The 22978-nt window shown below is 45.4% G+C and overlaps 2 protein-coding genes across 3 annotated transcripts in view; one reads left to right on the top strand and one right to left on the bottom strand.

Moving 5' to 3' along the window:
- CLPS (colipase) overlaps positions 1–2572 on the top strand; it is a 24085-nt gene extending 21513 nt beyond the window's left edge. For both annotated transcript variants that reach the window (XM_075614135.1, XM_075614134.1), the window contains exon 3: positions 1724–2572. In XM_075614135.1, the coding sequence (XP_075470250.1) occupies positions 1724–1855 (132 nt within the window). In that variant the 3' untranslated portion in view covers positions 1856–2572. The remainder of the gene's footprint in view (positions 1–1723) is intronic.
- ARMC12 (armadillo repeat containing 12) lies at positions 1963–22978 on the bottom strand. Its single transcript, XM_075614129.1, has 7 exons — positions 22283–22978; positions 18059–18130; positions 16967–17112; positions 4374–4508; positions 3918–4091; positions 3492–3563; positions 1963–3367 (listed from the first exon to the last, which is right to left on the bottom strand). The coding sequence occupies exons 1-7, from the start codon at positions 22419–22421 to the stop codon at positions 3014–3016; spliced, it is 1092 nt and encodes a 363-aa protein (XP_075470244.1). The 5' UTR covers positions 22422–22978; the 3' UTR covers positions 1963–3013.

Raw genomic sequence — 22978 nt, 5'->3', positions numbered from 1 at the left:
GTCTGCAGTGAGTGCCTGAATGTATCTCACGTTTGTGTAAGTCTTACAGAGGTAAAGTTGTGAGTATATATTAGATATTGCAGGCTTTAGGTAAATGTCATTTGGTGGGAGATGTTTTGCTCTGTCGTAAAACTGTCAATCTCACAGCTAATTTACGAAAGGGGCTGGGTTTAGGTTGTGTTCAATGGAAAAGAATGTATTTAAGACCGAGTAAAAATGATGACGTTTAGATGTCTACCGAGGTGTGTTTGAGACCAGTTACGGGATATGTCATCATTTCTTACCAGTGACCTCTCAAGGGGAAAATCTATGGCATTTGGTAAATTATAGTTTTTTTTATGTTTTCCCCTTTTATTTTAAGAAGCTGTTCTGCATTTTATTGTAACTGTATGTTTTTTGTAATACCATTTCTGTAACCTAAGCACTGTATTTTTATATATATATATTAAAACATTTAATAAGTAATGATTTGGGCTCTGAATGAACTGGTGCACTCTCTGGAGAGACTAATTTAACATTCGGACACATGTTGCTTCAACTGATTTTGTTGTGTTAATGTGCATAGTTTTTTCTATAATAAAAAGGGACCTGGGGCCCTGGCAAATATTAATTTTACATCTTATTGTATTTGCATAACCCCAGGTGGGGGCAGTGTATAGTTATGATTTGCAATTACGAAGACCAAATCCTTCACAGGGAACAAAAAAAAGAAACATTTGAAGTACTGCAGATATTAATATTAGTACAGGCATACCCCGCATTAACGTACGCAATGGGACCAGAGCATGTATGTAAAGCGAAAATGTACTTAAAGTGAAGCACTACCTTTTTTCCCACTTATCAATGCATATACTGTAATGCAATCATCATATACGTGCATAACTGATGTAAATAACGCATGTGTAACAGGCTCTATAGTCTCCCCGCTTGCGCACAGCTTCGGTACAGGTATTTAGCTGGTATTGCTGTTCAGGACGTGCTGACAGGCGCATGCGTGAGCTGACATTTGCCTATTGGGCGATATGTACTTACTCGCGAGTGTACTTAAAGTGAGTATCCTTAAACCGGGGTATGCTTGTACTGCAGAGTTAATATTAACTCACTGGTTCCTTGCGGAGGCGAAAGGTGCGTTGGCTAGAGTAGCCATGTGTATTAACCCTGGTTGCATATCTAAGTCACGTGCTCACTTGTGTGCTGTTCGTGGCGGGGGTATATTGGAACGGATTGAGGAGAGATATAACTCATTTGAGAGACCTTTGCGAAGGTGAAGAGTGGGGCAGCTTGTGAGCTGTGTATTAATCCTGGATCCTGTAGAAGAGATATTGTCCATTTGATGGACCTTTGCGGAGGTGAAAAGTGGAAGCGCTTGCAGGCGTGAGTATTAACCCTTGTCCCGTATGCAGGTTGCGTGCTAGCAGGGTGCTGTACGTGATAAGAGTGGTTACTTGAGGCACTAGGAGGAGTTATAGGGACCGATTATATGCAGGCGTTATAAAGAACAGTTTGTTATATGGTGTGACAGGAGAAGTTATAGGGAGTGGTTATAATGAACAATAGGAGGAGGTATATGGAGGGGTTATAACGTATAAGGAGTAATAGGAGGAGTTGGAGAAGTAATTTTTTATAAAATCATAATGACTGCCAGTTCCTACAAAAATATATTTTTGGTTACTATATCTTGGAAATGTCACTGTCTCTTAATGCTGTTCCCATGTCTCCATAGCACTTGTATGGTGTGTATTATTACTGCCCCTGCGAGAGCGGCCTGTGGTGTGAAGTAGACAGGACGATTGGAGGCACCATCACCAACACGGACTTCGGAATCTGCGAGGACCCCAATGACAGAGCAAAATAAATCCAACCTTGTCCTGTTTTGATTAACAGAGGGATTCACATGATCCTATAGCAATAGTACCACTTATTTCCCCCAAAACATCAGTATATGTATTTTTTGCCTGTAAACTACCCCACCCTCTAAACACACGGTCTCAATCCATAAATGGGAATATGTCTTATATACCACACTACATAACTTTGCTCTATCCCACATATTGGCCTGTCCTATACCACAAATACAATTCCACCCTGTTGACACACTGCCCCTACACTTCATGATATTCCTTATATATCCCAAAATGAACGGTACCTTATATAAACACTGCACCATACTAGATATTCCATATCCCTTATATTTCCCTGGAAACAAAAATGCTAACTATATACACTGGGGTGCTTTACTAAATGCACATAAATAATATACTGCTTTCACACATCGTAATGTTTCCATACAGTATAACACACACCATCCCACTGATACCATATATACATCCCGCAACTCGTTATACCCTACACAGATCAATATACTCCTATTGTCATTCATGTACCTACACATTTTATTCTTTACCTTAATGTTTGCCTCGAAATGTACATTTCCCATAAGAAAATTACTGAATACAGAATATCCTAAATCTTATAAATCCCCCATAAACCTCCCCTCTATATTTTCCCTTATACACTCGCTGCCCTCACTGATTCACATATCTGACCTGATTAAAAAAAATGGTTTATTCAATTATTGTAATGAGGTGGAACATGTTTCGGTGTCAGGGGGTGTACAAGTTATTTGGGGTCAGGACAAAATATTAGTCGCAGACAAAATTCCTATTCCTATTCTAAGAACTTCCCACTAAAGGGGATGGGAGGAATACAAAGAAGACCTATTAACACTTTCTCTACTCTGTGCCATTTTCTTCTCCTGTCCATTCTCCATATAAGAGAATCCACAGAATAGAGGAAGTCACTAATATCCCTACCTCTATCCTCACTATTGGAATTACCCCTAAGGGTTTAATATATAAGGTGAACTGTTTTGGTTGAGTATGGACATCATAGCTTATATGATAAGTTGCATAGGTTGATTATAGAGCTCATGTTTATTACGATAAGGGGGTTGGATGAGTGCAGACAGTGTTTATTAGGATGACAGGTTAGTTGAGAACAAAGCTCATGTTTATCAACTGCAATTGTTAGGTGCTGTGGGTAGTAAACTGGTGGAGGTCGCAGAGCTGTCTCTTCTGAGTTGGAATGCCCTCAGACTCTTGGAGTGCTGCAAGGTGACGATGATCTTGCTGACCTCTATCTGAACGTCCTCATCAGTGTGCATGATAAGGGATAGCAGGTTGTCTGCCAGGTGGCTGACCTCTCCAAACAGAGCCTCACACAGAGAGTCATCATTGTATGTCCAGCTCAGTGCTTGGTATATGGGGCTACTGCACCCCGCACACAGGGTCTGCAGCAGATGCAGCATCTCTCGGGTCATGTCAGCGGGGAGTGAAGTGTTAAAGAGGTTCAGGAAGTCTGGGAACACCTGGAGAGGGTGACAAGTGGATGTGCTCCAATTCTTAATGCATTGGGTGCTATTTTTAAGTCTTTCGGTTCCATAATAGTTAATGAGATGTCTCACGTGCCACAATATAAGGCAGTTGCCCTACCTGGCAGTTCAGAACGTCATAAAGTAATTCTTCCTTTCGGGACAGTCGGATCAGAAGCCTGGCAGCCTCGATCTGAAAAAATGGGGGGATAACAGGGGTTGGTGGAGAGGTAAAGGGGCTAGAACTACATGGTTTAAGCTACAAACATTAAGTAGGGGAGACAACGAGAGAAAGAGAGTGAGAGACTGATAGAATGAGAGAGGAAAGAAAGGAAGAACAAAAATAATATGAAGAAATATTCTATATTATACTATAACAAAAAAGAAAGAGAAAACGTAAGTAAAGATATACAGTATAGTAGTTAAAAAGAGAAAGAACATAGGAAGAAGAAAATTGTGAAAGTAGAGTTACAATTTCATGGGAAAATTGAACCCACTCCGGCTATTAACCCTTTTTTTTGCAGCAGAAATTGGATGATCTTCACACCTGTGCTTGGCTGCAATGTGATTGCAGGATCTTCATGATGCAGGGAATGCTCTTCCTTAGGAGCGGGAAGCAGGAGCTGCGCAGGGGAAGCTTGTTCAGCAACTTCAGGGTGGCCACGTGCAACTCTGAGTCCCACACGCTAGTCATTAGCTCGGTAACACGGGGGACATATTCCTGATGACACGGGGACACAGCTGTCACTACTTCTAAAACGAATGCTGTCACTACTGTATGTCTGTCGCTGTGTCGGTCAATCTGGCACTCTTTCTGTCACTGTGTCTGTCACAGATGTAGTGACACAGTGACAGACACAGTCACTATGTCTATTACTGTGTATGTCACTACGTACTGCTTGTGTATCAATGTATCATCTGTCACTGCAGAACAGCGACAGAGAAAAAGAGCAATTACAGTGAGGCTGTCAAATGTGGAGATGACACATTAGATCCTAGGCACCTGCATCTTTTCTCTCTTGGTCTTGTGTTTCGCGAAAGCTCTCAGCGTGTTTAACACCTGGATCTTGATCCCTTTCTCCTCATCCTGTAGCATTGAAGCCACCAAGTCAATTAGGTCATCGGGGCAGGAGGCGGTCTATGAACAGAGAGGGGTCAGATGACAGGGAGGGGGCATGCACTGCAGAGCTGTGTGTGTGTAATGTGCAGAGTAGTTATATAGAGCAATAGGAGGAGATAGGGAGTGGTTGTAAGGAGCAATAAGTGGAGTTGTATGGTGTTATAGGAGGAGGTACTGTAAAGCATCCGTTTATATGGGGAAAAAAGTCGGATTTATCGTTTTGTAGACAAGAATTGGAGTGCAACTCCCAGGAACCACAAGTGGGGTAGAAAAAACCCACAAGTAGTGAAATTGTGCATGATACAGTATGTACACTAACTAGTAGGAGGGTAATGGACTCACAAGGTGGATGAATAAAACACCACAAACAAAGGAGCACACAGAGCCCCAATAAATGTGAATGTTAGTATTCAATAATAATACACTGGTATAACGATACCATCCTCTTCCAAATGGATAATGGGACCTTCTCAGTAAATGAGTGCCCTTGAGCAGTGACAAAAAGAATAAAAAGAGGCAAACATAGCGTAACCATGCTGTAAAATGGCTGCAGTCATCTCTCCTGCTGACAGTAAGGCCTGGTAAGTTATGGGCATGCCAGCAGTAATTATGGAGGTTTGCCCTCACGCCCTGGTGAGGTGCCCTATGTATGGATGGGAGTGGTCACATGCTCTGAATCCATGATTAGTAATGTCAGAGTTGTGCCAGCCCCCAGAGGATACATAAGGCACAGCACTGTTCAAAAGTTAGTGGTTGCTGAGTTGTTAGAGGAGGAGTTCAGAAGCTGTTGGAAGGTTATGTAAGAGACTATGAGACAAGGAGCAAGTCTGAGTGCAGGCTTGGGAGGAGACAGCTTATAAGACTGTGACCAGGGACCTGGCACAGGGAGTATCTCCCTGAGGGGAGATAGGGAATCCCCAATTAGGGAAAGGACACCTTTCAAAGGGAAGTGCGGTGAACATGAGAGGCTAAGTACACCCACTGTGAGGGGCAGCTGGCCGCCGCAAGTCAATAAAGATGATCCTGTTAAACCATACCCTTGTGTGTAAGTGTGGAGTGATTACACAGAGGAGTGCACCACAGAGGAGTTCCTCACCAGGACCATCCACAAGCGGATGCTGGGATCCTGATGAGGTGGAGGCGCTGCACTGGATCTAGGTAGGACTCAAGCACACTACCCCCCACACAACATCATACGGGAGACTCAAAAGTCCTGTTGCCAACAGGTGCACCACCAGACACTACACTGTAATGGGGACTGGTTAGACCACAGGGGCCAATGTGAGATTGGGTGGGTCAGGCTAGGCCAGAAAATCCGTTACAAGAGTGTAACATTATAATTGTATTATACACGCAGGCAATCACAATTGCACTCACAGAATTTCCAGTGAAATCAAGTCTTGTGTGTTATTGACGGGACACTCGCACCTTTCTTTCAAGCAAATGCTGCTCCCTCAGAACAGCTGATAGGCTCCACCGATCCTGACGCCTGGAGGGTGTGTGCGCACCGCGTCCCATGTGCATGCAACTGGAATCTAAGCTCTTGGAAAGTGCAGGCATTGCTAGCTATGAAGGGCACAATAGTCCGAAAAGGCTGTCCAAACTGAGCAATCATCTGCAGAACTTCTTGGAAACACAACACCCAACTTCAAAGTGGGGTAAAGTTTCTTGAACCCATTGGTGTTAATGGGATACCTAGGGGGGCTGTGTGCTTGTGGATTTATCAGATACTCTCCAATGTTTTATAGAGAAGAAAATGGAGATCGTGCAAATAATGTTTTAATAGAAGTATAAAAAGTAAACATATGCGATTGAACTCACATGCGACATGAAGGGAAATCGCTTTTAGGCCACCCATGGTCAGAATGATTATGATAGAAATATGTCAGAATGCTTCAGACCTCTGCCGACATTCACTCCAAAGCTCCACCTACGCAACAGCAAACGTTCCATGCGGTCAGCACTATCTCACAATGGAGCAAGGAGAATTACAGTCCGACGTCCGAATTGTCAAAGGAGATCTCAGCGCTTGGGGTCCAGCACTACACGTTTCACAGAAAATCTGCTTCCTCAGCGGAATCAGTATTCTTTTACTCCAGAAGCTCCAGACTTTAAATAGCCTGCCGTCCAATTACGTCATCATGTTTGGTAATACAAAATTGTAAAACTTTATTCAATACAAATGCTGGGACAACCTTCCAAATATAGCTTCAAAGAAAAGCAGCAACATAAGTAGAAATGTACTAAGTATTATAATACACATCGACATATTAAGCCCACCAAAATAACAGATCAAGGCTCTACACCAGTGGTGTCAAATACATTCGCCACTCGCTACATGTGGCAAATAGGACACTGCGTTGTGGCAAACAGGGACACAGGTAGGACACCTGCCTGGCAGCTGTGTGGGGGGGGGGGGGCTCGGCTAGCTAGCGCCTTCATTTACAACAACACCCCTGTGCGTCGGAAGTTGGTCCCACTTCTGCATTTGCTGTGTGATACTGGAGTCCTCAGTACAGGTAAGGTGTAGGGGTGTTATGTGTATTCGGGGTGTGGGTATGTGTTTTCGGCGTGGGGGGCTTATGTGTTTTTGGTGTGGGGGTATGTGTTTTTGGGGTGTGGGTATGTGTTTTTGGGGTGGGGGGCTTATGTGTTTTTGGTGTGGGGGGGGTATGTGTTTTTGGGGTGTGAGTATGTGTTTTTGGGGTGGGGGTATGTGTTTTTGGGGTGTGGGGGTTATGTGTATGAGTTGTGGGGGGTTGTGTGTATTAGGGATGTGGGGGGTTATGTGTATTGGGGTGGGGAGGCTTGGTGTGTTTATTGGGAGAAGGGGAGAGAGGGGAGGGTGTCGGGACAGAGGAGTGGGTGAGGGGGAGAGGATGAGGGAGGAGGGATAGGTGGGGGTGTGAGAGAGGGAGGGGGGGGGTCTCACAAGGCCAACAACACAGGCGACTGACATGAGAATATGGCGAATATACTGTAGAAAGACGACAACCACACGTCGCTATCTTTGAATTCCTATTGGACACTGCTACTCTACACCATCAATAAAAAAACAAGACTACAAAGAGAGCGCTAATCTAAAATGTACATAAATTGAGTCCTATATATTCCAAAACTAAACATCTCCATAATACAACATCAATAGTGAATATCCTATTGTCTTCCATACTAATAAACAATGTCCTAACAATGACCTAATATACAGGACCAGTAAAAATGTCAAAATCATGATGTTAATAAGTACCAAATAAAATGTAAAAAAAAAAATATGAAGTGATGTTTCAATATTAAAACCAGTTCAAAACCAAAATGTAAATATAATATATGAAAAATATATAAAAACAACTATATAAGAACAACTTAGATTAGACATCAAGCATAAACATATCATTTTTATTAAAAACAGTATTAACATTTAATAAAATCAGGAAAAAGTCTAAAGTGCCTAGAAGGAGACGTTGGAGACATGGATGGGACAGTTATTGCAATATAGAAACATAACATATCAAGCTTAATCATTAGATAATACATGAATTGATATCTATATCCACATTTAAACCTTTAAGTTGAGGTGTGTCTAATTTAAAAACCCAGAGGGTTTCTCTCTGGAATTACATCTATACTCGATTGCCTCCTGTTACGTACGACACACCTGCGAGCACATGACCTGCATACGGGACAAGGGTTAATTCACAGCTCGCAAGTTGCCCCACTCTTCACCTTCGCAAATGTCCCTCAAATGAATAATATCTCCCCTCAATCCGTCCCCATATACCATCTGTCATGAATAGCAGACAAGTGAGCATGTGACTTAGATATGCAACCAGGATTAATACAACCAGCCACTCTAGCCAACTCACCTTATGCCTACGTATGGTACCTTCAATGAGTTAATATTAACCCCTTACTCACTTGCAATCATATCTATCCACTTTCACCACCCGAGAAATTATGCAAATAAAAGATGTAAAATTAATTCATTTACCAGGGTTTCAGGTCCCTGTTTATAATCGAAAAGAACTACACAACCAACTAATCGTCCCCTCTGCATACAGTGGTGAGCTTCTACGCTTGTCCCACGAGATCTTGCTAGCTGACAATCAATCTGGTCATTCATACAGAAGCCCATCTAACGCAGAATTTTTACTGACTGGGGGTTGTACAGTTGATGGTAAACTTTCTGCCAGGCTTGTGACATCTGCCAGCGAGTTGGCAGACACAGCGATTGGGCAAAGGCACGCCTGAGGCCACTGCATGTGATTGGGGAATGCTTCCAGCAGGTAGCGGTAAATATAGTGGAACCCCTGATGATCACGAGAAGCTCTAGGAAAAGGTATATTCTCAGAGTTGGACTTAGCCAATTGATATATTTGCTATGCTAGGCTTCTCAAGTGCAATCCTAACCGATATGGGGCATATTCATGTCGTTACTGCTCCAGTGTCTCTGGGCTAAAAGTGGGGTTAAGCAACTCCGCACTGGCCCTTACTATTCCCAGATGAACAGACGGTGTGAATGGTTCAATTGCACCTTAAAGCAGATGCTGCAAGCGTTCGTGGAAGCTGAAAGAGGGGACTGGGAATCTCACTTGCAGCGCGTCACGTTTGCCTACATGGAGGTTCCACAGAAGTCGACCGGTTTCTTTCCTTTTGAGGTTCTTTACGGATGCCGCAAGCATGGACAGCTTGACCAGTTACATGAGAAATGGAAGGGGAAGACCGCCACTATAGCTATCTTGGTGATGAGGTATGTGGTGGAGCTTAGAGAGTGGTTAGAGGGTCTCAAGGGGTTGGCACAGGCACAGGCAAAAGTGCTGGTATGACTGCAATGCCCATAGCAGAGAGTGTATCCCTGGGCAGCAGATCTTGGTTCTGAAGCTCATTCGCCAGAACAAGCTGATGGCTGCCTGATCCGGCCCATACATGGTCAATCATGAGGTGGGTCTAAATGATGATCAGACTAGGAAGTGGACTGACCACATTAATATGCTGAAAAGATACATTGCAACTGACCTGGTGGCAATGGCTGTGTGTACCCCGGCACTGAGAGATCAGGTGAGCCAGACTCTGCCCAAAAAGATGGAATCACCCGGTTCTGTATGGACTACCAGTAGCTCAATGTCCAGACAGTCACGGATGCCTTCCCCATGCCCCGCATGGTTGAGCTCCTGGACGAGCTCCCGGGGCAAGGTACCTATCCACCATGGATCTTAGCAGGGGCTATTGGGAAAATCTCATTGACCGCTGAGGCTAGGGAGAACTCGGTGTTCATCACACCGAATGGCTTTTATGAGTTTTCCATGATGCCATTCGGGATGAAGAATGCTCCGGATAACTTCCAATAACTGGCCAACTGATAGCTAAAATGGATGGAGGGATATGTTCGGGCGTATTTGGATGATCTGGTGAATTTTAGCAGGACATGGTACGTGTACTGGCATTGATGAATGAACGGATCAACGCGGCATACTGGGTAACCTTGCTCCATCGGTACCCAGCACCTAGCAAGCTAGGAGTTCCCTGTACCATGAGTTTGTGGCAAGCTATTACCTTGCTTTTACTGTGTTGCTCCCTGTTGCCTCCGGTCAAAATAAACTATTGTTTATTTAATTCTGTCATTCTGCTTGGTCTTTGCGATCTCAGTTAAATGTCAGATCTACTGTGACAGTTATATAGGATAAGTTATAGGGAGTTATGTGGTGTTATATGGAACAATAGGAGGAGCTATTGGGAGCGGTTATATGGGGTAAAAGGAGGAGCTAAAGGATTCCTTTATTTGGGGCAATAAGAGGAGTTTTTGGGAGCAACTATTTGGGGCAATAAGATTAGCTAAATGGGGGAGGTTATATAGAGTAATAGGAAAAGTAATACATGTAGTTATATGGGACAATAGGAATAGTTACAGCGAGCGGTTACATGGTGTGACGGTAGGGAGTAACTAGGCTCTCAAATAAAGGTTAACCCCGTTTTGGTTACCCCTGATCCGTGTATAAGCGTCCAGGAGCGTTAACTCTTGGGCCCAGAAACATTGCATCTTTACCATGTGTTACCTGTAATAAAAGTATTTTTTGTGTTTTTACCTTTCCGGGCATGCAATCAAGCAGGGATAATAATAATATAATAGCATGTTCTTTTATAGCACTGCTAGTTATACGTAGCGCTTTACAGAGACATTTTGCAGACACAGGTCCCTGCCCCGTGGAGCTTACAATCTATGTTTTTTTTTTTGGTGCCTGAGGCACAAGGAGATAAAGTGACTTGCCCAAGTTTACAAGGAGCCGATACCGGGACTTGAACCAGGCTCCCCTGGTTCAAACTCAGTGCCAGTCAGTGTATTTTACTCACTGAGCGTTACGCCGGTGCTGCCCGCAGACCAGACCCGCCCCCTTTGCTGAGGTGGGACGTAGGGATACACGCACCCGCAGCAAAGGGAGCGCGTCCGGAGTGTGGTGTTAGTGTTGCCAGGCCAGGTATAGTAAGGAAGACAATACTTGCCGGTACCGGTAGTAGAGGAAGAGTAGTTATTGCCGTTGCCAAGGTCAGGGATCGGAGAGTTGCGGAAGGTCGAAGGTATTAGCCGTGTATCAGGGATGCCAGAAGTCACGAAGTCCAAGTAGAGCAGAAGTCGAGAGCCAGAGGGGGTAGTCGTCCAATCCGCGTCAATACCTGAGGAGTCACTGAGAGAGTAGTCAAATGCTTCCATACAGAACTATGTCGAGCGACGAGTGATGGTAAGCACAGGCATAATAAAGCTGAGCAGGCCAATGGGAAAAGGGGGCAGGCCTGGAGGACTGCAAGGAGTCCTCCCTGATAGGAGGGAGGTGTTACAGCCCAGCTGAGTGTAGTCATTGATTTGCATGGAACTGTGTGAAGCTTGGGGGCGACGCCTCACTGCAGGAGCAGTGGTTAAAAGTGCTCTGTTAGGCGTGTGCTCTGTAAGCTGGGAATGCATGCACATAACGTCTGGGTGCGTGTGTGCGTGGATTCGGTGACTGACACGCGCGTATGCGCATGGGGTCAGTGACAGACGCACGTATGCGCATAGAGCGCGGAGCCGGAGAGACACGCAGAGGCTGCGGTTCAACAGGCACCTCTTCGGTTGGTGCAATCCTGTGATGGCGAGGAGCCAGAATGCCAGTGGCAGACAACGGAGGTATGTGGGAGTTGCGCTGCAGGCGCTTGGACGCCTGAGTACCGACGGGAGGTGAGTAATGGTCGCGCTGACGGCGCTGAGACACCAGATTCCTTACACTGAGCCACTCCTTCTCCCTACTCATACCAGATTGCTAGGGGATGAGTTTCAAGTTTTTTTTTGCGGAGGAACCGTTGATAGAATGTGCCTAGGAGGTTGGGTTCCAGAGTTGTCGGTTCCCCCATAAATGTACCCGGGAAACATGCCTGATTCTCGTATACATGTAGGCACATTGTCCCGGCAATATCTCCCCTTGAAAACGCAAGCACGACTCACCACTAGGGTACCCTGCTTCAGCATAGCTCAGAAAAGTGTACAATCTTTAAGGGATATGATCCCAGTAGTCAGGGCTCAGCCGCAAAGTGGAACATATATATATAATCCAGAAAGCAATGATATTGGGCAAAGATGACAGAGCTATAATGAAAGCTATGTGAGACTCAATGAACCTGTATAGGTATAGCAGTATAAGAGTTAATACTATAGAGGTAATAGCAGATCTAAATATATACCATAAAGGTCATGCTAAAGCTCCTAGTAAAACAAGCTGTACATACCATAATAAGCAGTCCTGGCTTAAACAGGTGAGAACTCACTCATGTAGCAGCTCAACCTTTGCCTGTTGCGTGCATCACGCCGATGTATGCATAGAAAAGATAGTCCCGTGGGGTCCAATGGCGGAGCACAGCTGTTGTAGCCCCCATTCTTCTACAGCTGTGCTCCGCCATTGGAACCCACGGGACTATCTTTTCTAGCTCAGAAAAGTGAATGAGGCACAGGGATGAACAGGTATCCCTGTAGCTGAGTAAATCCTTAGATTAAAGGGGGTACCCCAGTTAGTGTCAAGGTGTCCCAGAAATTGTATTGGGGGTATGGGTGCCCCAACCATAAATATAAGGTTCCCCAAGGTTTATACGTTATTAAAGTATAGTTTATATGGTGTTATACTGTATGTATAAAAATCCATGCAGTCAGCCTAAGCATTTGCATAAGAGCCAGGATATCTGCCTAACCATCTGGGCTCAAAGGAGACCCAAGATGCCAGTGGTGTCTGGCCATTTGGTAGCAAGGAGGGGCAGAAGAACAGGCCTCAAAAGCCCTTTTGGTTCTCTCAGACTCTGTGGAGCCTGCCCCCGCAGCTAGCCATGAGTAAGATTTGGGTTGGCCCGCCCCTTTCCCTGGACATTATCAGCCAGGTGGGCCCTGCTCTGATTGGCTGTTGGGAAAGGTTCCCACGCTTGAGTCCATGTTAAAACATAGGACACGGTAGTCTTTAAAAGGGGCAGCCGCAGATCAGAGATCTCTCTCTCTCCGTCTTTTCAGACTTATAGATAGTCTTCGTACTAGTCCAGTGGAGCGCCGGTAAGGTTTCCCAGGGGCATTGCGATGCCAGGGTCTCCTAGCCAAAGCTGAGGACTGGTTCTGAGGAGTAAGGTTATAGTCCAGTGACAGTCCAGTGACGTGGCGTTAACAAGGTAAGTCTTTGCTAAAGCAGGCGCCTTGCACCTAGGAAAGCCTAGTTTTTACCCCCAGACCCAAAGTAAGTGTGTATATTCTCTGTATTTTGTATTTCTGTGTGTTTCCAAGGTCTTATCCAAATAAACCTCATTTTATTACCCTGCCTTGTTTTGCCTTGTAAACGATCCCTTAAATATAAATGGTGTTAAAAGAGTTGGTCTACCGTGACACATGGTGTAATAGGAATTATGGTAAAAGGTTATATGGAGCAATAAGAGGAGTTACAGGTAGTGTTTATGGATATATACATATATACATATACAGGCATACCCCGCATTAACGTACGCAATGGGACCGGAGCATGTATGTAAAGCGAAAATGTACTTAAAGTGAAGCACTCCCTTTTCCCACTTATCGATGCATGTACTGTACGGCAATCGTCATATATGTGCCTAACTGATGTAAATAACGCATGTGTAACAGGCTCTATAGTCTCCCCGCTTGCGCAAGGCTTCGGTACAGGTAGGGAGCCGGTATTGCTGTTCAGGACGTGCTGACAGGCGCATGCGTGAGCTGCCGTTTGCCTATTGAGAGATATGTACTTACTCGCGAGTGTACTTAAAGTGAGTGTCCTTAAACCGGGGTATGCATGTATATATAATTAAAAATAGCCAGTGGTTGACAAATCACCAAAAAATCTACTCGCCACACAAAAAAATCTACTCGCCACCTAGTACCAAACGTGTGCTGCTTGGGCCAATATTTACTCGCCCGGGGGTTAAATCCACTCGCCCGGGGCGAGCAAATGTATAGGTTTGTCGAACACTGAAAATAGCCATCCGTCTGCTTTGTCTCAATTGAGGCCTGTTGGTAACCACTGGTGTGGCAGGTCACGCTGCATCACCTGTGGTCATCTGTTAACATCTAACCAGTTTGTCTCTTTTGTCAGGGGCAACACACAGTGTCTTAGGGTCTATTACTTGTCTAAGCATGTATATTATTTACATACTGACGTGTGGTTGCGGCAAACAATACGTGGGCCGCACCACGCGTCCCTTGAGTGCTCGCTTTTTAGAGCACCGAAGAAACATCATTAACGGTGTTAGCAGTCATGGGATCTATAGACATTTTGAAATGGTTCATAAAAAGGATCCAAAATCATTAAAAATTATAGGATTGGAGTATATATCTCCTCTGTCATTAGGGGGTGATCGATTCAAAATGTTGTGTAAAACGTGAGACTTATAGGATCTACCAGCTTGCGACATTAGCGCCCGGTGGATTCAATTTGCCCATTGACACAAGTGCTATTGTTTAATATTGGCTCCTGTATCCTATTTGCTCCGGATTTATTATATTTCTCTGCTCTGTTGGTTCTTGGTTCTATTCCTCTCCTCTCCTGTCGGATTGGTGTTTCACAGTGACCAATATGGCGGAGCGGGAGAAGCAAGCATAGATACAAGGCACATTTATGTTTATTTATTGTGATCAGACATGTATTCAAATTATAATGATATATTCAGATCTATTGTTTTTTAATGTGCAAGTGCTGGCATTTCTCCTGCTGCTGCCACTGTTTGGCCCAAACACTCCACCGTAACTACCCTGCTAAAAGTTTGCAATGAAATCCAGTGTGGAATGGAACGGGGACAACTCACTGGTGCAGTATTCCTAGATTTTGCAAAGGCTTTTGACACAGTTGATCATGCTATCCTGCTTAACAAACTCCAGAGCTCTGGAATAGGGAAACATGCTTTAAACTGGTTTCAGTCCTACCTATCAGGAAGATCCCAACATGTGTCCATCTCAGGCTCTAACTCCAACCCCCTGGATATCACCTGTGGTGTCCCGCAAGGCTCTGTTCTGGGGCCCCTACTCTTCTCAGTGTTCATTAATGATCTTCCCACAGCTTGTAAGGAAGCCTCAATACACATGTATGCAGATGACACAATCCTGTATGCACACAGCCATAGCCTCTCTGACCTTCAACACATACTTCAGTCTGACTTTTTGAGACTCGAAAACTGGATTTCCCAAAACAAACTGTTTTTAAACACTGACAAGACTGTAACAATGGTATTTGGGACCAAGACTAAATTTGTAAAGCTTCCAGTGACTGAGCTCCTGATTAGAACCAACGCTAAAACCACCCTAACACCTGTCACTAGTTTTAAATACCTGGGCTTATGGTTTGACTCCCACTTAACATTCGGGATGCACATTGATACCCTGACAACCAAGACCTATGCCAAACTAGGGGTACTTTACAGGAACAAATCCTCCCTAAGTCTCCTGGTCAGAAAGCGTATTGCACAGCAGATGCTAATGCCAATTATTGACTATGGAGACATAGTATATGGCTCGGCTCCTCAAACCCACCTTAGCAAACTTGACACCCTCTACAATTCAATTTGTCGTTTTGTTCTCCAATGCAACTACAACACACATCACTGCGAAATGCTCAAAGAACTAGATTGGTCATCACTAGAGTCTAGGCGCAAAGTTCACCTTTCCTGTCTCACCCTCAAATACTTTCTGGGCAAGCTACCCAGCTACCTGAACAAGCTCCTCACCCCTACCACATGCAGTACCTATCACCTGAGATCAGACTCCAAAAGACTATTCATGGTCCCAAGACTCAACAAAGTATCCGGACGTTCCTCCTTCTCCTTCCGTGCACCCCAAAACTGGAACAACCTACCAGAGACTCTCATATCCACCACCAGCTTAAGTTCTTTCAAATCTAAGGCTGTCTCACACTTTAATCTGGTCTGTAACTGTTTCATACGCTCATAATATATATTTTCTTTAACTGTGCATGCAATGTCTTGTATATAAATGTATACCTTGTTCATTTATGTAACTGTATTTGTAACCATGTATTATTTGTTTTACTCTGTGCCCAGGACATACTTGAAAACGAGAGGTAACTCTCAATGTATTACTTCCTGGTAAAATATTTTATAAATAAATAAATAAATAAAATTGTTCACACTAATAATATGCATTAGAACATCTTATTGCATTTAGTCATCACTATCTATATCGTAATTCCTGCATTGGTTATATTATATATACATTTTTTACCTATAGATTTTTTTATATATCTATTGTATAACACAACTAACATTTGTTTTCTTTTTCCTATAGCTCTAACAGCAGATTTATGTGAATCCAATTAAACTGCTTTTGCGACTAATTGGGAGAGATACCTTTTTAGGTATATATGTTTGTCTAGGTTGAGGTTTGATTATCCTTTGAAAAAGTCAGAGTGTCTGACGAAACGCGTCAGGACAGCAGCGCCGACATTACGTCATCATCAAGGGTCGGAAGGAGTGGCAAGCTTCCAGCCCTGCTGCACACAGCCCCAGAATTGGCGCGGATCTGGTCTGGAGGGACTGATTACCTAGGACTTCCGCAATTATCAGTTCTAATACCATCCATGAGGTCTGAAGCATTGGAATACCAGCTGGCAGCGTCTGATACATCTGATGCTGTAGGATATCTTGCCGTGCTGGTCCCGTGGTGTGTCCGTGGCCCGTTGCGGCTGAAACGCGTTAGAGTTGCGGGGGGTGCCTTCCTCTCTCTCTTTTTTTTAAAATATCCATGGCACAATAAAGATTTTTTTACAGCCCAGTCCAGCCTTTGTCCACTTGCTGCGCGGCCGTGACCGCTGTCTTTCCTCCTTGGTGAGGTTACTTTGCCTGATATATATATATATATATATATATATATATATATATTTTACATACACACATATATATACATACACACACACACACATACACACACACACACAAACACACAGAGTCCTGATATCTCTTACCTCTGAAGTCAGCAGATAAGCGCAGGTGGTGATCGCGTAAAGTTTCATCCTTCGTTCAAAAGCATCCTTCTCCTCTCCCAAAGACTCTATAAGTCTCCTCAACTTCCCCGTGTCCTTCACATTTCCCTCCTGCCCCTCAGCGATACCTGTGACAGGGATTATAGGGATATGGTTTGTAACTAACCCTAACAGTGACCCCAACATACATTCATGCATTTTTAACGGAGTCACCAACCATGGATAGTTTAAAAGTACAGTACTGTACTACTTATTTTTCATTTTCAAACTTCCACACTCCCTTCTTTTTCTCAATGCACAGTTTCTATGAGAATTAGTCTGTATTAATGCTAAGTAACGCTGTTTCTAAACTTCCACACTCCCTTCTTTATAAACAGACATATCTTAGTGAATACTGTTGCATTAATTACACACAGTTGTGCTACTTTTTCATTTGCAAACTTACACACTCCTTTCTTCCTCTAAATGGACGTATCTATGACAATTCATCTGTGTTAATTACACACAGTAGTGGTATTCCTACTTTTCCAAACTTCCACATTCCCTTCTTTCTTTAAACAATCGTTTCTATGAGATTTAGGCCCAGACTCAGAACTCTGTTCTTGACTTAACCATACTTCACTTCAGTTGACTTATCGTTAAGTGATAACAGGGATCTTCAAAGCTCTGTAACGCAGAGTTTAGTGCAGTGTTGGTGGAGATAGGGCATTGTGTTACTGTAGCTATAATGGACATGAGTAATAATCACATGCTAAGGAGGTGTTCCCCTTAACATCACAAATCCACAGGCCTCTGTTGCAGTTGACACAGCTTTTTACTGATGCGCTGGCTGCAGTCATCCCTTATTTGGAGGGCTAAGTAGCACACATGGTGGCATTGCAAAAACTGATGGTAATTCAGACTTTATGACTACAGCTTGGGCAGCAGTTTGGTGAAGCCACAGGTGCAGCCAGAGAGGCCACAAGAGCAGCTGGAGGAGTGACGACAGGAGCAGATGACGATCCAGCATCAGTCAGAATGGCAACAGCTGGATCATCCACCTATGGGAGGTTTAAGATAAAAATAAGGCCTCACTTTCTGTCACCTGCAATGTTTCTATCTCAGAAGCTTTACTCTCTGACACTGGTGGTTGTCTGTGAGGTGGCCCTATGAAGAAAATGACAACAAAAAAATGCCAATTAAACACATTATTCACAATAAACAATTATTTTAAATGATGTGTTAAATGTCGTTCCCCTAATGTAAATATATATATATATATATATAGTGCCTTACGTAGCGCTGCCATCTGTCCGGGCTCTTTATGACACAGACTTCTAGGGTTGCTAAACAGACAAAGGGGTAACATGTAGCACAATAGCGTATCATTCAGGCATCTGCCTGTTTTTATTCCGTCCCAGTAGGGGACTGCAACTTTAATGGATATACATCTGAGGAAAGCTGTCCTTAACCTTCAGTGGTTTATGCTTCATAGCAATGACAGACACTATAACTCAGGCACACTGTCCCTTGAAGATAAAAACAAAGCATAAAATGAAAGCCTACTCTGCAGTGTCTAACTACCACACTGGCTGGCTATCTCCAGTTTTAAACAGAACACATTGTAACGTACAATAGGAATAACAAATTGTCCTAATCTGTAGTTGTGGGAACTCGGCCCCAAGAGAGTCAAGGCAATCCTTCTGGATACTGCAATACTTGAAGGGGGTGTCCTGCCCGAACTGGATGCAAGGAGCAGCGGTGCCCTAGGAGAGAGACTGGTGCAGCAAACCTAACTGCCATAAATACCTGTTCCTCAATTAGGAGAGCAGGTGAGGGAAATTAGAACCATTGTGAACTCTGGTCTGGATTTCCCATCCACTAGCCTCAGTAACTGTGAAGCTGTGGGATGGATCACATTTACACTACGGCTAAACTTTCTGATCTAAATTGGACAGAAAGCTGCCTAATATCCTGGGATTATGCCACAATATACTGTATGAATATAAATGAAGGCTAGAGACATAAGAGCACTTTTACCACAAGGAGCCCTCCTGGTAGCCGACAGTGGGTAAATTCCATCTCGCTTGACACGGTCAGCCTTTTCTGTAAGCACGGGCACAAGAGCAACGGGTAGCTCACTCCTTTCGCTCGCCAGGCTCCAAAGAACTGAGGGTGCAGTTCGCTACATCCGGTACCTCTCTTGTTCTCCAAAGTCTGTAGGCATTGGCTGTCAGCTTGTCCCCTCCCTCTGGTGGAGATTAGAGGGGCACCCGATGATGTGGATGGGGCGTGACTCTAACTCCTGGTTGAGCCAGTCACGACTCTTGGGTGGGGTCCTGGCTTTCGCGCCAGACCCTTACAGAACTTTGCAAATAGTTCACATGCAGCCTGTTTGCAGACAACATGTGCGCTCTCCAGCCTTGGCGGGAGATGCCATTTTAGCTCATGTAACTCACGTGGCGCATTCCCGGACAGGAGAACCTCCATTTTGGGCACAATCCCTTCACAGACCATGCAGTGACCGCGATTCCGACAGGAATCCATTCCTTGTGGGTCCTCACAGCACATAGATTAGCAGTCTACCAAGAGTAGGATGTACCCCAGGCTAGCAAAGCTCCATCTCGATACGTTGCACACGATTATAGTCAATTACAAGCACTCTGTGGTTTCATGATTTGGCTACTAGCTAGTGGTACACTGAGCTTCTTCCAACAGAGGGGTCTAGACACCTTGTACTTCAGGCACCGCTCCTAAGATACTCCCTACCCAGTACCCTTACGGCACACCGCTTGGCAGCCAGTATCGCGGACCCTGTCCAGAGATCCCTGGGACTCAGTTAACCAGAGCACCCCCTTTAGGCATCCCGACTACACGCCTCAGGGCAACTTAGAACAGCAATAGCCTTTGTGTCTCCAGATCATTCACCCGATAGGGCAGTCTAAGCCATAGTTCATTGTGAGGAGCTATATCCCCCTGACACTACACCTAGTCTCCCTTCTTCATTAGCACTTGTTCTGGAAACGTACCTTGTTACTTCCAGCTCACTCATTCTCCCCCGGAGGGAAGAGAATTGGAGAAGGCCCAATAATCAGCCTTTCTAATGTGTAACCTGCCTTCCTCAAGTGGGAAAAGGCGCTACTGAATTTGGGGCGGCACTGCCCTTAAGTACAGCCAGGAGGAGGGCACCAGGTCTGCCTCATGATTGGTCATGCCCAGGCCTGATGTCACCGCCTCCCGCTGTCACTCAAGTGCAGCACCAAGGAGGGAAAACCCCCATATCAATGTCAGGGTTGTGCTCGCCACAAACCTGGGTCGGACCGCGTGGCTGAGGAGGGGTTGTAAAAGCACCGACCTTAGACCGCGCAGGCTGATCCGGATTGCGCAGTTCGTAGTCGTACGTAGCAGGGTCGGGACTGGAGAAGGCAGCATCGTCAGTGGACAAGCCAGGGTCAGGATCGGAGACATCAGGGTTTACATTGTTCAAGCAGGAGTTCGGGAACAGGTAGTCAGGAGTTCCCCGCTTCAGCTTAGGAGTGTGAGCGCGGGAGTGGCCTCTGCGCGTGCGGCGACCATGGCCCATGGTACTGGTCTCAGGAAAGGATAGGCAGACCAGAGTGGGCACACCGCCTGGCTGCACTGGTAAACCAGTGCTTCAGCGCAAGAGTCCTGAGTGGGCTGGAGAATCCTCCACTTCAGCGCAGGAACCAGGACACGGCCTCTGCAATAGAGAATGAGCAGCAGGCCCCAGGAACCAGGGAGCTGAAGACAACACTGGGGAAACCTCCGCTTCAGCACAGGAGACAGGAACAGACCGCTGCGTGACACTAGCAGACGGTCTCAGGAAACAAGGAGCTGAAGTAAACAAGGAGAGTACTCCGCTTCAGCACAGGAGACAGGAACAGACCGCTGCGTGACACTAGCAGCCGGTCTCAGGAAACAAGGAGCTGAAGTAAACAAGGAGAGTACTCCGCTTCAGCACAGGAGACAGGAACAGAACTCTGCGTGAACTAGTGCATAGAACTAGAGAGATTGGTACACAACAGAGCCAAGCCTTCGGGCTTGTGGCAGAACACTTGTGACATCCAGGAAGGACTATGCTCGGCAGGGAGCATTGTGGGAAGGCAGTACTTAAAGGTCAGTGAACCAATAGCAGAAGAGGCGTGTGACAGTATTGCTTTAATGAGTGAATCCAGGCTGCAGTAAATATCAGGGGAAGTGTTCCAGGACTGCCCAGGTCTGTAAGGCAAGGTAAACAGTAAACTGAGGAGTGGATTCCTTACAATCAACTACTAGCAGCCTGATTGTACCAGGGCTTACTGCCAGGAGGGAAGCAGACTAGTAGCCACAGGTGGCATGGCTACACTGGCTTTGGCCAGCTTTTAATTGCACTACTCACAAAACCCTAATTTAACCCCTTCAGGGCTTTCTCACATGTTTCACCAGTCCATGGGACAATAATTACATATATCCAGTGTAGGTACCTGCACACTTGGTTATGCCTATAACGTTTTAGCCAAAGGGTTTAACTAAATAACCCTTATTCATGAGCTCACCATTTTATTTTAGCCTCATTTGGTAGAAGCGCAGGAATCGTTCTTTTTGTTTTTCTATATGTAAGGCCTATCTTTTACCAGCAGCAAACTTCTATAGGGAGGAGTGCGGTAATATGTACAGATGAAGTGGTGCAACATCTTTTGGGCCCCCCTTCAAAAAAAATGGCAAGGGTCCCCTAAATAAAAAAAAATAGTTTCCACCGGTGTCCCCATGTCAGTGGCCTTGCAAGCACCTCCCCCCTCCCACACACGACCTTGCTCTCACATCCTGACTCCCCCCCCACGTATTTCTCTCCCTAACCCCATATATTTCTCCCCCTCCCCCACCGTGTATTTCCCTCCCTCCCACCACATATATTTCTCCCCCACACCCCCTTGTATTTCTCTCCCTCCCACTCCCCCCATATATTTCTCCCCCTCCCTCACCGTGTATTTCTCTCCCTCACCCCCATGTATTTCTCCCCCACTCCCCCCTTGTATTTCTCTCCCTCCCACTCCCCCCATGTATTTCTCTCCCTCCCAGCGCACACACTTTCCGCCCTCTAAGAATTTTACCGGGGGTGGGGGAAGGGTGTCAGGGAAACAGACATGGGGGGGAATTGCCTGTGTAGCAGAGAGCAGCAGCCACCAAGCCCAATATCCAACGCCGGCCAGCAGGGCCCGCCTGTGCTATCAAGCCCCTCGCATTGCGGGGTTTAGCGATACAGTGGTTACGCCACTGCGCAGATGTCTATACACAATATGGCTGTGCTGATTCTCTTACTAGCTGTTGTGGCTGACTCCTGCAGGCAACGGGTGTTACTTATCACAACCCAGATAGTCTTGAGTACCAGGAAGGCTGCGCTAGCAATGGTGACTGCGCAGACCATGCTCCGCAGGTTGGGGTCAAGGGCATCTTCCATTATCTGTGGTTCTGCTCACAATATCCCCACCAGTTATGTTCTGGAACCCTGGAATTCCTGTATCCTGGTAACAGTCTCAGCCAATCAAGAGGCTCATTGTCATTGCTGGAACCACTCTCTTATCTCGCATTGCAGGGGCCTGGTTAGGAGTAGGGAGCATTCTAATTGGTTAAGATGTTTTTCATAGATACTGTCTTGACATGCCTATGTAAATGTTACGTTTGTGTGTGGGTGCATAATGGCAACCTGGGGGCAGGTTTAACTACTAGGCGGTTCCATAGAGCATCAAAATTTGGGGGGTGGAAAAAACTGGGGATTCCATGTAGCAGCAGGGCCACCAACAGGGGGCGGGGAACAGAGGGGACTACTGTCCCAGGCCCAGTGAGTCAGGGAGCCAAGGCACCCGAACATGTACCAGATCTGCAGTGGTGCCTCTCAGAGGGGGCTGCTGGAAGTAAAATGTACTTCTGGACAACCTCTGGCAGGCTCACTCTGACAGGCCCCTCTGCGGTGCGGGTCCCCTCTAACCGGTTCTCTAACAGGCCCTCTCTATCCTC

Source organism: Ascaphus truei, chromosome 9 (assembly GCF_040206685.1).
Source record: "Ascaphus truei isolate aAscTru1 chromosome 9, aAscTru1.hap1, whole genome shotgun sequence".
Lineage (NCBI taxonomy): Eukaryota > Metazoa > Chordata > Amphibia > Anura > Ascaphidae > Ascaphus > Ascaphus truei.
Note: the sequence above shows the minus strand (reverse complement) of the source record. Positions and strands in the feature narration are given on the sequence as shown.

Bases quoted from the DNA above. Each gene is read 5' to 3' on its own strand.
- ARMC12 (XM_075614129.1), bottom strand. From the start codon at position 22,421: ATGGAAGATGCCCTTGACCCCAACCTGCGGAGCATGGTCTGCGCAGTC. The intron at 4,509-16,966 runs GTAAGAGATATC...CTCTGTTCATAG, and splicing joins CTTATCTGCTGACTTCAGAG to ACCGCCTCCTGCCCCGATGA. The intron at 4,092-4,373 runs GTGCCTAGGATC...CCGTGTCATCAG, and splicing joins CCAAGAGAGAAAAGATGCAG to GAATATGTCCCCCGTGTTAC.